The sequence below is a fragment of the Podarcis tiliguerta genome (genome assembly GCF_965153285.1).
Source record: "Podarcis tiliguerta genome assembly, chromosome: 3".
Taxonomy (NCBI): domain Eukaryota; kingdom Metazoa; phylum Chordata; class Lepidosauria; order Squamata; family Lacertidae; genus Podarcis; species Podarcis tiliguerta.
This window is the reverse complement of record NC_139536.1, coordinates 44259095-44273251: the sequence shown is the minus strand read 5'-3', so window position 1 is coordinate 44273251 and position 14157 is coordinate 44259095. Positions and strand designations below refer to the sequence as shown.

The following is a 14157-nucleotide window of genomic DNA, read 5'->3' as shown; positions in this document are numbered from 1 at the left end:
TATATTTTTGTCTTTTAACTTATATTTTAAATCACATTTTTAAATGCCCATTCTCATAACATGCTTGTTCCACATTTGTTTATTCTGCACTGAGGGTTGTTTTGTAATACACAGTTGTAATACACAATTACCTCCAAAGGGTGCTTTGATTTCTTTGCCTGACTAATTAAGTTTCCGTATTCACAGTATGATCCTTATGTGTCCCCCCCCCCATGGTAATTAGGTAAATTTGTCTCTTTTATCAGAGATCTGTTCTTTAATTTAAAAGTGACCTCACCAGCATGTGATTTGAAGTACTATCTTTTGATTAACTATAAAGACCAATATTGTTTCCCAAGTAAATCTGTGGTGACCAATGTACGTAACATTTATATTTTATGTTTTAGCTAATTCTATTTAACTCCAATTAACATTAAATTCTTTTTAATGGTCTTGATCTTTCTTACAAAATAAACAAGTATGCCACGGGTAGTTTAAATGTTTTCTGAACTATTTATTTTTCAAATTAGAAGTGGGGAAGTTAAAAAGAAAAGCTTTTCCCCTGCTAGTCCCTTCACCTACCACCACTACTAGAAGTAGTAAGCTATATTCCAGATAACTTTAAGCATATCCAAAATCTTCCATGTTTCCTGTGGAACATCTGCTTTGTTTTCCTTTGGACAGCAGACTTGCGTGCTGTATCACAGATGACTTCTGAAATCTATTTTTTTAAAGCAGTTTCCTGTGGGGCAACAGGGGAGCAGTTGTTCAAGAAACATGTTTTCAAAGACTTGCTGGGGGCATAATTTTCTAGATTGTGGCCATAATATTCTGGTAAAGATTCGAATGGGGATGACCAAAACCTTTTTAAAAAGTTTTCATTTTGCCATTTATATAACATTTGGTTATTGCATATATTGCATATATATGCATTTGGTTATTGCACATACTAAGCAAATTATATGCATAGTATTGCATATAATATTTCTTAACATTTTAAAAACCAGTAGAGCAAGATATCCTAACTGGGGATAATTTGGCGGGGGGACGGGGACGGGACGGGACGGGACGGGACACTGTGTTCTAGGCTTAGGGCATTTTAGATGAACCAATAAGAAGCTAACACCATACTTCAGCATAGTATTTTTCGCCTGCAACTGTTATGAGGTTTTATTTTTATTTTTTTTAATGAAGCAACAGTCTAGAAGAGGTGTTTAATTTCTGTTTTCTGTTTCTATGTGTGCTACAGGTTGAGCATCCTCAGAGATCAAAAAAAGCAGTATGGCACAAACTTCTATCTAAACAGAGAAAAAGAGCGGTGGTGGCTTGCTTCAGAATGGCACCACTATATAATCTTCCACGGTGCGTGTGATCATGAAGATTTGTGTATATTATATTGCTGTCCACCTAGGTATATTGCTAACTAGGAGGGGAGGGGTGAATGAGGGAATACAATTGAACAAGGAACTAAGATGGTTAACTTTAAAAATGCCTAGCAGGTTGGCTATACACTTCATTTAAAAATTATTGTGGGTGATCAGACCAATCATAGCGTCTCCCAGTCAGGCTCTGCAAGCCTTATTGGCTTCTCTGCTTGTACTTTGCAAAAAGAAACATAATAATGATAATTTTTAGTTGAACCCTGCCCTCCCCAGCCAGAGCCGGGCTCAGAGTGGCTAACATCGTATAAATAACACAGTATACATAAAAACAGGCACCACTTAATTAAAATACATCTTAAAATTAATTCAGACAAATTAAAATCTGGACAAATGGCAGTTATCAGGTTAAGATTAAGAGCGGTTAATACTTGCCAGGACCAACTGCTTTCACTGATCATATAAGGACCTGTGAACAGCCTGGGGGGCCTCCTTCATGCTTGTTCTTATACAAAGGAAAATAGGTCAGACTGCACTCTGGCCAAAGGCCTGGCAGAACAGCTCTGTCTTGCAGGCCCTGCAGAAAGATGTCAAATCCCGCATGGCCCTAGTCTCTTGTGAGAGAGCGTTCCACCAGGCTGGGACCATGGCCGAAAAGGCCCTGGCTCTGGTTGAGGCCAGTCTAATTTCCCTGGGACCCGGGATCTTCAGAGTGTTGTTGTTTGCAGACTGTAAGGTCCTCCGTGGGGCATACCAGAGGAGGCAGTCCCGTAGGTATGAGGGTCCTAGGCCATATAGGGCTTTAAACGTTAAAAACCAGCACCTTAAACCTGATTCTGTACTCCACCAGGAGCCAGTGCAGCTGGTATAGCACTGGGTGAATGTGATCCTGTGGTGAGGACCATGTAAAGAGTCTCACCGCGGCATTCTGCACCTGCTGGAGTTTCTTGGTCAGTTTCAAGGGCAGCCCCATGTAGAGTACTGATTTAGACAATGTATATAATGTTTAATCACAATACTCTCTAAGCAGTGTACAATGTAATGCAATGAGAATGAAAACTATAATATCAGAAATCAGTTTCAAAATTGGATCACATTCCACAAACCATGAAACACACACACGCATCTATCATCTATCTATCATCTATCTATCTGTCATCTATCTATCTATCTATCATCTACTTATCATCTATCTATATCTTCTTATAGTCAATACTTTATAGAAGGGAGGAAAGGTGACATGTAGTTTCAGATCATGCTTATAGTCAATGAATCCTCATATCCAGTTAATTCATAATAAGCTTTATGGAATGAACAACAAAGACCTCTTTTTTAAATTGTTCACCAGTTGTAGTTATTTATTTTGCTTATTCGGTATGTTCAAAATTTTAGACTAATATGGAATGGTCATATACACATACATACACACTACTTTCCCTTTTCTTTTTCAGGCATCGAGCTGTCAATCTCTTTCTTCAAGGATATGACAAGTCGTGGGTGGAAACAGAAGACCACTACTTTGAAGACACACTGATAGAAGATTTAGCAGTATGTTTGCAGTTCATGGTATTTAAAACCTTTTGTTGATGTTGAGGGCAATTGCTTTGCACAGCATGGCAGTTCCGAAAGGTGGCAACGTCAGGGAATATGCCGCCAATTGCTGGAAGCGAAAGGAGGGGAGAGTGTTCTTGTGCTCTGGTCTTACTTGCTGGTTTCCTGCAGACATCTGCTTGGCCACTGTGAAACAGGGTGCTAGATTGTTGGGCCATTGGCCTGATCAACCATATTCTTAGGGTAGGGAGCAAAATAGACCTTTCCCAGTCCCTAAATCTAGGGCACATTGAAACTCCTGGATCAAGTGGAAACAATCAGGAAAGCAGGCAAGAGGGAGCCCTGCAAAGGACCTTTGAACAGCTGGACTAAAATACCTGCTTCAGCAAGTAAGATCCAGAGAGGCAGGAAACTGGAGGCAGTGAAGGAAATGTGGGGGGAGATAATGTAGTCAAATCCCCAGTTCCATGCTTGGAGCTGTGATGAGCAAGCAGCAATGCAATTTTCAGATAAAAGGGATTTCAGCAAGACATGAGATTGTGGTTATTTCTTTTATGGACATCAGTTGGCATTAGAAATTCTGTAGCCAGTGTGATTAAGTTTAAACTCTCAGGAGACCATAGCAAAGCCATTTAAAAATCATATTGATGACTCTTGTGCAGAGGGACTCACAGGCTCTTGTAGCTAGCAGATGGTCTAACATGCTATTTTAAAACATAGTTTCAGTGCTTTTTTCCTGGGGGGATGCAGGGGTACGCATACCCCTAAAAATTTTGTGGATCTAAGTTTGGCCTCATTGAGGGGCAGTATTTCAATATGAGTAGGAAAATGAGAGTATCCCTAAACATTTTTTTAAAGAAAAAAAGCACTGCATAGTTTGATGTATTTTTTTTTTAGTCAAGAGCTATGACATAATATTTGGGAAAGGTGAAAGTCTTTGGACAACTGAGTTCTGATCCACACATTAGTCTGAGGCATGTAGATTAGTTCAGCTCATATTGAAAAGAACACATTCCTCAAGCATCCCTCATCTAAGCCCATTGATATGGAAGTAAATTTGATGGCATATGAATAAGACTTCTACATAAACACATTTACAGGTTATCAAATATTTAAAATCTTGATGTTTTCGTATTTCTTTAATAGAAACCTGGAGAAGAACCACCAGAAGAAGATGAATGCATTAAGAGAGTTGATCCTTTGCACCAGCTTATTTTACTGTTCAGTCGAACAGCATTAACTGAAAAATGGTGAGAGTGATGGGAGAAGGAGGGTATTTATGATTTTTCATTAATTGCTTTCTCTCCAGATGTGCATTTTTAGTTCACTTAGAAATAGTAATGGGCTAAATGTAAATAAATTAGGGCCAGTTCATAGGATTGTATTGTACTAAATCAATATTGGAGTAGACCCAATGAAATCACTGGGCTAGCCATGATCCATTGATTTCAGCGGGTGTGCTCTGAGTATGTCTTGGTTGGATATAACACATAGTGTTTTAATTGTTCTTCAGTTATTTCCCTCCTAGGATTTTGAATGGGATTGTGAAGTATAAATACCAAATAATTTTGAATTCATCTATATCTCTTTAAAAAAATATATATTCATCACTAAGAGAGAAAAGGCTATAGCTATTTCAACTAAAATGTTTTAGCTAAAGTTGAGCAAAGTTGAATTTTGAAAGATGTTGATGTCTTTTCTTCTGTTACTGAAGCACAAAACAATTACTAACTGAATATTTTGGTATTACAATTGTCCGTAGGACCTTGTTTGTTTATATTTCATTTGCTGAAAACCATATTCTAGGAGAACAGGCAAAATAATGTGAGGGAATTTTTATTTGTTTGCCACTTTTCAATAACAGCAACAAACACCTCTCACCCCACCAAAATTCACTAAACAATAGTGAATCTGTTAAGAGTCTGTTAAGCAGTCTCAGCTTCTGCAGCTAGAGTCAGTCAGGGCCCTGCCAGGCCAGATGAAAAAAGGCTTGCAAGGCAGGAAGCAGGTCTTCCAGGACTCACAGCCAAGGTGGCTTGCCATCATAGAACTGGCTATAGAGACAGCAAAACATCAGAAGCCTTCTCAAAGTTGGACAATGATCTGTTCGGCCTGCACCACTATGAGTAACTGCTACCTGATGTCACATTACAGGCACATAAAAGCACCCTTCATGGGTATGTAACAATTGTCTCTTTTATGATAAACAGTAACCACTTATTCTTCATTTTATTACACTACAGTAAACTGGAAGAAGATTATCTTTATATGGCATATGCTGACATAATGGCAAAGGTATTTTCTTCATTTTTTCACTCAATTTTTCCATCTCTAGTAGTGGTGTCAAGTTTTGTAAATGCTTGACTCTAAATACACACCTTGTTGACTCGCAATGCTTACCTTAAAAATCATTCGCCGTATGATTCCCCATATCCTTTTCTAACTCAGGTTTTAATCTGACTCATCCCACCCACCATTTACTGGTTACAGTAGCAGGTTGGGAGGGATAAGTCTCTCTCACTCCAATGTTTGCAATATGCTAGGAGCTTTGAGAAATGTAATTTCCCCAGGGCATCTGAAAGCTACAGGCAGGTAAAGGGCTAAAGGAAGTGGTATTTGGAGGGTCTTGGGGTAGGGATCAGACTCTGGTATGCAGCTGGTATAATTTCTTTGAGTAAAATATATCTGTTGGCTGAGTTCAGTTAAAAACTGAGCCCAAGGTAGTTTGCTTATCACTATAAACACACACAAGCACTGTAAAAGACATGGGGTAATACCCAGTTGTGGGAGTCTGTGAGTACTGCACAATGGGGATTTCCTGTCTTTTTCTTTCCACTGCTCCAAGGGGTTGGGGACTCTCAGGAGCATATTACATGAAACATAGAAGACTTCAGGGAAGAAAATAGGAAGGGGCAAACTATTTGGTGAGGGGAAGTCCACTTGTGTGACTTTGGGCTTAGCACAGTGTGTACTTAGCACATGTCTTTCTTTTTTTTTGTGGGAGATTTTTCTTAGTAAAACAAGAGAATTTGACTTTAAAAGTTCGTTTGTAAGTATGGTGTTCTTTTCACGTGGTTTCAGAGCTGCCATGAAGAAGATGATGATAATGAAGAGGAAGTCAAGAGTTTTGAAGTAAGATTGTTATTACTGTTTACATCTTACGTTTTATATTGTACATTATTTCATAACATCTAACTAGCATTTTTTGGTTCATGGTTTTCTATATTTAATGACCTTTAGACATAGCATAACTATCCTTCCATGTTATCTGTTTGAATACCACACCACTAAAAGCAAAATCTAAATATCAGATTTTACACTGCTTTCAAAATACACTAGTGAGGGGCTTTGATGGGAATGTTGTTCCACATTTAAAATGTAGCCATTTGGAAAGTATTCTTTGCAAAAGTTGTAAATAGACAAAACACAGTGCCCTTGCTCTCCAAATGCATACAAGCAATCTTAAAACATGATCCTAGAGATTGTAGCTTGATATTAGGTAGAAGATGTACCATCACGTCCGTTAGATGCAGTATGTAAAATGTTTTCTAGGCCAAGATCAGCACATAGAATAGTGCTCAAAAGGCAAGAGAAGATCAGTGAAGATGTAGCTGCACAGTTGCAGTCTGTTTCCAGTATCTTCCTTCCTGTAAGTGCCCATTATGAGGTGTGTTGCTGTAATCTGCATAATCCAAAAGCTCCAAGTACCAGCAAAGGTAGTTGCTTGTAGATTTTATTTACTAAAGTTAGGCCCCTTCAAGTTCTATGAAGTCTTCAGTAGGAAGGACAGGATTTGGCTTTCCTTACAAAACACTAAGGAATTCCCTCCTGTTGCTTCAACTTTCTTCTGCCATCCCAAAATGAAGTGAATTTCCCTTCCATCTTTTGTGGAGGGTGAATGTTCCCTCTATTCCTGTGGATAGAAAGATGCTGGAAAAGGTAGCCAGGAGAGGTGGTCCCTGCAGGACATTTTGTACCCAGTGTCAAAACACATGAAGGATGATTGAAATGTGAACGGTGCCTGCATCTCATATTAGTCCCATTCTTCTCTCTTTAAACAAATATGCACAGGGACCCTACTGCTATACATGTGTTTTAAGCAGGAATGGAGGTGATGTACAAAGGGATATGTCACTCACATATTTTGTTTGGTGATCATGCCCAAGTACAAAGCTTCACAGGAATTGTTCCTTGGTCTTCTCATAAGAAGTAACATCCTCATGATTTCACTGCAATGTTTCTAAGAAAGTGGCTGGTCTAGGAGAACTTCAAGGCTAAGAATTGCCTGTTCTTCTAAAGTCTCTGAGCTCACCATTATTTTGGTCTGGTTTCAGCAGCAGTCACCTCTCCTACATCAGTACTCCATTATGGCAAGATAATTAATAGAGAGTCAGAGCCCTAGGTTGAAGAAGTGTCACTCACTATCATACTCATGACCCTGGATTCTACATTTCTGCAATATATTTTCCAGAGAATCCTATTTACATGCTGAATAGGAGCAACTGGCAAGACACAACCAAACCCTGTGGGATTTTACTCACCACAATCTTCTAGGATTTCCTTGCCACTTAGCAATTTTTTTGTTCCTGTTTAATTTGTCTTCGCCTCTACATGATTCTATGTCTCTATTCATTATCAGTGTATAATTTCATAGGTTAACCAGGCTATTGTCAGCCAACAATCAAAATCAATGTGTTTCTCAAGACTCAACTGGTGTGATATCCTATCTTGCACACAGAAGGGTAGTGATAAATTATTTTAGGGGGCAACAATCTTCTTGATATGCTTTATCATTGAAACACTGCATTAAAAAAAAAAAAGAACTTGGGTAGTTTTCTCATGCAAACTTGAGAGATGTGTCAGTGTGATAAGTCAAAAACTACAATTAACGGAGTTATTAAAAATATAAGGGATATTGTTATCTCACATGTTAGAGATACAAGGATATTATTTACATCCAATAAAGGTTGTAGAGGTAGATATGTTACAAGTGTTAGTATGTGGGTTTTTAAAGAAATTTTTTTTCCTACCTGCATTAAGAACATTCATGAAGCATTTTTGTTTTATATGTAAAAGTATTTAGTGATGTATATAGTTTACAGCACATGTGATAATGGCCATTAATTGAAATTAAATATAGTAAAAACTGTTATTTATTTAATTGAAAATAAAGAGATCAGATTGCACAGTTTCCACCTCATAAATTCTCATATTCTGGAGCTTCCCTTTTATATATATATGATTAAAGGAATGTTCTTAGGCACTCAGTAAGGAATCTGTTTGTTCACGGGTCATTCTCCTTCATAGAAGACAACATGCAAGCAGCACTTGGAATGTTGCTCAATGGATATGGTGGACATATATGGTACTTATAAATAAATAAATGCTGACCACTATCAGAAAGTGATTACATGTGCTGATTCGTGCACTGTTAGATTTTTTAGATAAATGTAGGAGGAAAGCTTTCTTCATCAGTAAAATAGAAATAGTTCACAGAGGCTGTGAAAAACACATTAAATATAGTTTGATGTAGAACTGTTGTTTTTTGTCGTATCCCTCTCCCTGTCTTCTCCCATCATCCTTGTTTGCTATTACTAATCATTGTTGTCCATGAACTACATTTGTTTGTTTTTGTTACCTAGTTTATTTCAGTCTTTTATATGTCTGTGATAAATCTTAGTAAAAATTTCACATATTTTAAAGTACTTTTTGCATAATATCTTTCTAGAGTATTCTAGCAAGATGCATCCAGCAGAATTATGGTTGAATGAAAGAAACTGCCAGTGACCAAGAAAAGGGAAAAAAGTAGATTAATCAGCTTCCGTATCTGTCACTGTGCACATTTGGAAGTCATTAATGCTATTGTTAGGAAAATTTTAATATCTCATTCTAATTTTGAAAAGAAAAGTTGTTGTGTAGAGGAAAAGGACTAACTGGATAACTGCATAAAGTAGATTCAGACTTTTCTTCGTTGTTTTAGTTTTTCTGTTTTAAGTTGCCTACAGAGACGTGGAAGCAAGGGATAGTTCTTTTATGAAATATATATTTGGTTGATCAGTTATCATTGGAGTACTTTGGACACTTTTTTCTTATTGCTATTTCACTTCTTATCCTCGCCTTTCCCTAAGGTCACAGGATCCCAACGCAGCAAGGTAAAATAATGTGTGTGTATTTATGTGGGTCTAATTTTGTGGTATTTAGTTTTGTTAGACCCAACATCTTGGACAAGCTCTCTAAGGATGCTTTCATACATTTCTGAATCTTTTCAGTTCCAAGAGTGACACATGCTCTCTTTTAAAAAAAAAATTAATTCAATGCTTTCTACAATTTCTACTGTAAGAATTAGAATAATAAACTATATTAGGTATACCATACAAAAAACCCCATGGCAAATGAAGCAACTTTTCATTTATTTTCTGTCATCTTCAAAATTTAGTTTGTGGACTAAGTACTCTTGACCACAGTGCAATTTATGATTGTGAAAGCTGAACAGAGTGATCAATAAGAGACTATTTCCATTTCTAATTGATAGCAGTCTGTTTGGTTGTTTATTGGGATTAAAATATTACTTGGCATCATGTGTGTCAGAGAATGTACTGATAATTTGCTATATAACTACCTTATGTTACTATTTATCCTGGTGTACTGTGCCACGAATATACTAGGGTAAACAATGAAATACAGAGGCTTGCCAAACACTGATTATAAAATGTTTAATTTTACTTTATAAATAGTGGCAGACTTTTTAAAAAGTTTGACTTCAAATTTTATATTTCTAATAAAAGAAGAATTTCGGACAAGAACCCATTCTTGTTCCATGCCAGCAAACAAGCCAAAGTGAGAAATATCCTGTAGTCATATACTAACTCAATGTAAGCCATGCAAACTGCTGTCTCCTAAAGGTAAAGGTCAAGGGGACCCCTGACCATTAGGTCCAGTCGCGGACGACTCTGGGCTTGCGGCACACATCTCGCTTTATTGGCTGAGGGAGCCAGCGTACAGCTTCCGGGTCATGTAGCCAGCATGACTAAGCCGCTTCTGGCAAACCAGAGCAGTGCATGGAAAAGCCGTTTACCTTCCTGCCCGAGTGATATCTATTTATCTACTTGCACTTTGACATGCTTTCGAACTGCTAGGTTGGCAGGAGCAGGGACCGAGCAACGGGAGCTCACCCCGACCTTCTGGTCGGCAAGCCCTAGGCTCTGTGATTTAACCCACAGTGCCACCCATGTTGTACAAGTCTCCTAGTACTTGACAAATGACAGTGATGTTAATGAACTGTCAACATATTATCAGAAGCACTGTTCAAAGAGATACTGCCATTTCTATTGAACTCATCAGTCTTCGGCATTGACAATCCCTTTATCTGAGAGATGTTTCAATATTTGAAGTCACCCTTTGTATTAGTCATGATTAGTCTTTTTGCCTCTAATCCTGTCCGCATATAATACAGTCTTCATATTTACCCTCAATAGGTTAGGAAAATTAACATCACTAATTCTTTTCATCCTATACTAAAGAACCTAAGGTATTGGTTGTTATGTCCATTTCAAAGGATTGGATAGTAAATGATAAACCTTAGCTGTAATTCAGGATTGCTCTATTCACTTCTCTTGGTTGGCATCTCATTGTTATACAAATTTTGTGAGATAGAGGGTTTTAAAGCATTTAAAGTAAATGCTGACTGATCAACAATCCCACTAAATGGCTAAGTCTCTTTAACTCAAACCTTGAAGCATTTTCATTCATACTCCTGTGTGAATATGGATGAGCTTATTTCTTTTAATAATCTCTTTCAAGCGGAGACAGTTGCAACAAATGGGTAGCACATCCTCTATTGTCATCACCATAGAGTGATGAATCCCTCAGGTTTTTTTTTATAAGGCTCATACCACGTAACAGCAACCTGTTCCACATAACGCACATATTGAAACACTCCACTTGGATCAATTGATGCTCTGGGAGCATTCACGGCTATAGCAATACTGAAGCTAACAGTTGTGGACTCTTCAGTTCTGTCATGTGACCTGTCAACCCAGCACAGAACACTATTTTAAGGGCTTGCTTTCCCTCTGCTAGGCTTAGGCAGAGCATCAGCAGCCTCACTACTGAATGGTGTGTGGATCTGGTACAACTCTGTTCGCTTAATTTACAATGTCTTGCTTTATGCTAGGTTATTTTGCATAGGATTACTAATTTATATATAGTCAAATCCTACCAATTCCTGCCACGTTATATTGTTACTGGCAACCCCAATCCCTGCCAAGCCATGCATGGGATTCCAGGGGTCTTGACCCTCAGCTAGGATCTGTGCTTCTTTGGAGAATTGAAGACGTGGCGGAGGCTGTCGTAGCTGTAAGAAATATGGATTATTCACATCGTTACTCCTGAGTTTAGATGGAGTTGGAATTTTACAGCATGGTCTCAAAGGGACTTGTTCGCCACAGGATTCCAGCACTGGAGTCCAAGGGATCTCGCCCAGCTTGCTATCAGCCAGCCTGCCCAAGGTGGATCTCTCTATGTTCTCCCTTCTTCGCAGCACACCTTACTGAAGACACACTTTCCCCATCACCCATCTCACACCCCCTATTACCTTGGCAACCTTTGTTTTCCCAGGCCCAAGTATTCCTTATATTAACACCTCTATCCCAGGTGAGGCATTGGCTTGGAAAGGAAACTTACCCTGTATTTTCCCACTGGCCTGCAATCTTACCTTCTATACTCCAAATAGTCAAAATCCTGTCATTTATTAATGTCTAGGGTTTGGGGCCCCCTCCACCCAAACTATAACACCACATTAATAGTTGAGGGTGGTTCAACTAGCTCTCCTTTGATGTCCCTTCATTTCACTTACAATACTACAATACTTCAATAATTTCCCATTATCGCTTTTATGTGCATCTAACGAATTCTATTAATATTCTGTGGCTAGGATCCAACAATGGCTTTTCACTTGCCTGTGATAGTCCTTTTTTGAAGTCGTTTTTTCTAGTGGAAGAGTATTGCATTAGAAAAGAAACCACAGGTTTTTCCATTGGTGCAGGCCTTTGCACAACCCTGATTGATTCACTGTGGTGCTGATACATTGTTCTGTTTACAGTTGCTTGAGACTTCACGGGACAGCTGCAATATTTTTTTGTGTGCATGTCAGTTTAGATAGATCATTTTTAATTCAGCTGAGTGCAACTGCAGAATTATTAGGCTGTAAAGAAATATAACAACATTTATTTGCATGATACACTCTATTTATTACTTGACAATTGGCACAAACCATTTGCTTTCAATACTTGTTTCCCTGGGCAAAACTTCATAGCATATTTTCCAAGTTACTTTGCTTATCTATAATATTCCATATCTGTAATACAGTTCACCCTCAACTTATGCAAGGGTTATGTTCTTTGCACAAAATCAGAACTCCTGAACCACCTTTGCTGTCCAAGATCTCACAAGTTGGGGGCTGTCTGAGATCTCATGAGATGGCTCTGAGAAGATTATGCAGATGGTGGAGGGTATGCTTTCTGCTGCGAGAAAACTGTGGAAAGAGCCTTTAAGCCCTCTGCCTTGGCTCTGGGATGTGAGATCTTGGTTTTTCTGGGTCTCAGCTGAAACTGGGTCCCTTCAGATTTGCCACTGCAATTCCCATGTTGGTAGTGGCTTCTCTGTCTCCTTTAAAAATTGTTTAAGGACTGCTAGCAGTGGCTTTGGTTGAAGAAGCAGCAGTCTAGTTGCTACCCTGTTTCCTCCTCAGAATGCCTCTGCAATGATTCATGGACACACTAGACACATTCTGATGGCATTCTGTAGAGGTAAAATAGTGGAACGGGGTGTGTGTGTGTGTGTGTGAGAGAGAGAGAGAGAGAGAGAGAGAGAGAGAGAGAAATCACTACCATGGTAAGCAACTCAAAATTGGAGGGGTTTTGTGGATCCAAAGAATCCAGATGATCCAGCGATCTCAGTGATAGGGTTGCCACTGTCTTAAAGTTTCAGTTATTTCATCTGCTTGTAGGTGAAAGGATAAAATTTCATTCCTAACACATTACTTTTAGCATAGTACCTGTGACGTAAACAATCTGGGATTCTGAAATAAATTCTTCTGGAATTTATTGACTATTAACATCTTACGTAAATGTGGTTCACTTTGCCGTGGGTCTGAATCATAACTTCACTATTTACTATTATGGATAAATTTAAAAAAAACTCTACTACATTCATTGGTTTAAAACAATGAAAGTGAGAAAAGGCTCATATATCACAAAGTAATTGCTTCAAACGGTGCTTTCACATTTTGTTTTAAAGCTTTTGTTCTAAAGCAGCTGGAGATGAACTTCTTATAATGGAAGTTGGGAGTCTGGGGCTGCTGCCACCCCATACACTAGTTCACCTCACCCCTCTCAGTGATCTTGCATGCATCTCTCCAGAACATGTGCAACTTCCTAACTGTTGAGCCGTTATGCACATAACTATTTGTGAAATTACTCTATAATGACACATTTAATAGTGTTGTTTCAAGTGGGAGAAGACATTCAGCAGGAACAAGATTGTATTACATATGTCACATACCTGTATATTTGTGTTCTGTGTTAAAGTATGCAATAATGTTTCTTTTCTTCAAAGCACTTTCTTTTTGTGTTCTGAATTGTCGCTCCCCCACCCTCTTTCCTGTCTCTTCACAAATAAAATGGATTTGTATAGGCTCAATTGCTCTATGAAGGGAAAAATTAGATAGTGATCTCTAATAACTTTTTGGATTTTGTTCTCACTGCTAGTACCACTTGCTATTGGAAATGACTTTCCTGGTGAAATAATACAAAATTACTGCCACTCAACTCTCCTTTAGCTGAAAGGGGAGATCCCTCATGCTAATGTGTTGTTGTTGTTGTTATTGTTTCTAAAATGATGGCAAAAATGGATAAGTGAATTTTTTCTGTGGAATAGAAAGAAAAAGATGGTTGGGTCTAAAAAAAAAAAGAAATGTAGAAAAAATATTCAAAAGACTTTTGAGTGAAAATATTGTATTGCAGCTTCATTGAAACGGTGTTGTTGTCATGTCTTGGTTGTGTGTGTCTTTGTTTTTGTTTCTCCCTTCATAGGAAGAGGTTTAAACAAAAATGCAAACTTTTAAACTCCACTGGCCGCAATGGGATGCAGCACTGCCACATATTCCACTTTTCCTAATCTGTGCTTTATTTAGATTTCTTATAACGCTTGAGAAGTTTCAGACACAGGAAGAGAATAATATAGTTATGCA

General features: G+C 38.2%; 1 protein-coding gene across 16 annotated transcripts in view; it reads left to right on the top strand.

The window, feature by feature from the left end:
• Window positions 1-14157, top strand: part of RYR2 (ryanodine receptor 2) — a 243264-nt gene that overhangs the window by 189841 nt on the left and 39266 nt on the right. For 7 of the 16 annotated variants that reach the window (XM_083432038.1, XM_083432047.1, XM_083432043.1 and 4 more), the window contains 6 exons: window positions 1230-1341; window positions 2810-2906; window positions 4056-4159; window positions 5153-5204; window positions 5991-6041; window positions 9038-9061. In XM_083432038.1, the coding sequence (XP_083288164.1) occupies window positions 1230-1341; window positions 2810-2906; window positions 4056-4159; window positions 5153-5204; window positions 5991-6041; window positions 9038-9061 (440 nt within the window). Of the gene's footprint in view, window positions 1-1228; window positions 1342-2809; window positions 2907-4055; window positions 4160-5152; window positions 5205-5990; window positions 6042-9037; window positions 9062-14157 lie in introns of all 16 variants that reach the window. The other 9 variants (XM_083432050.1, XM_083432039.1, XM_083432049.1 and 6 more) reach the window with 3 other exon arrangements.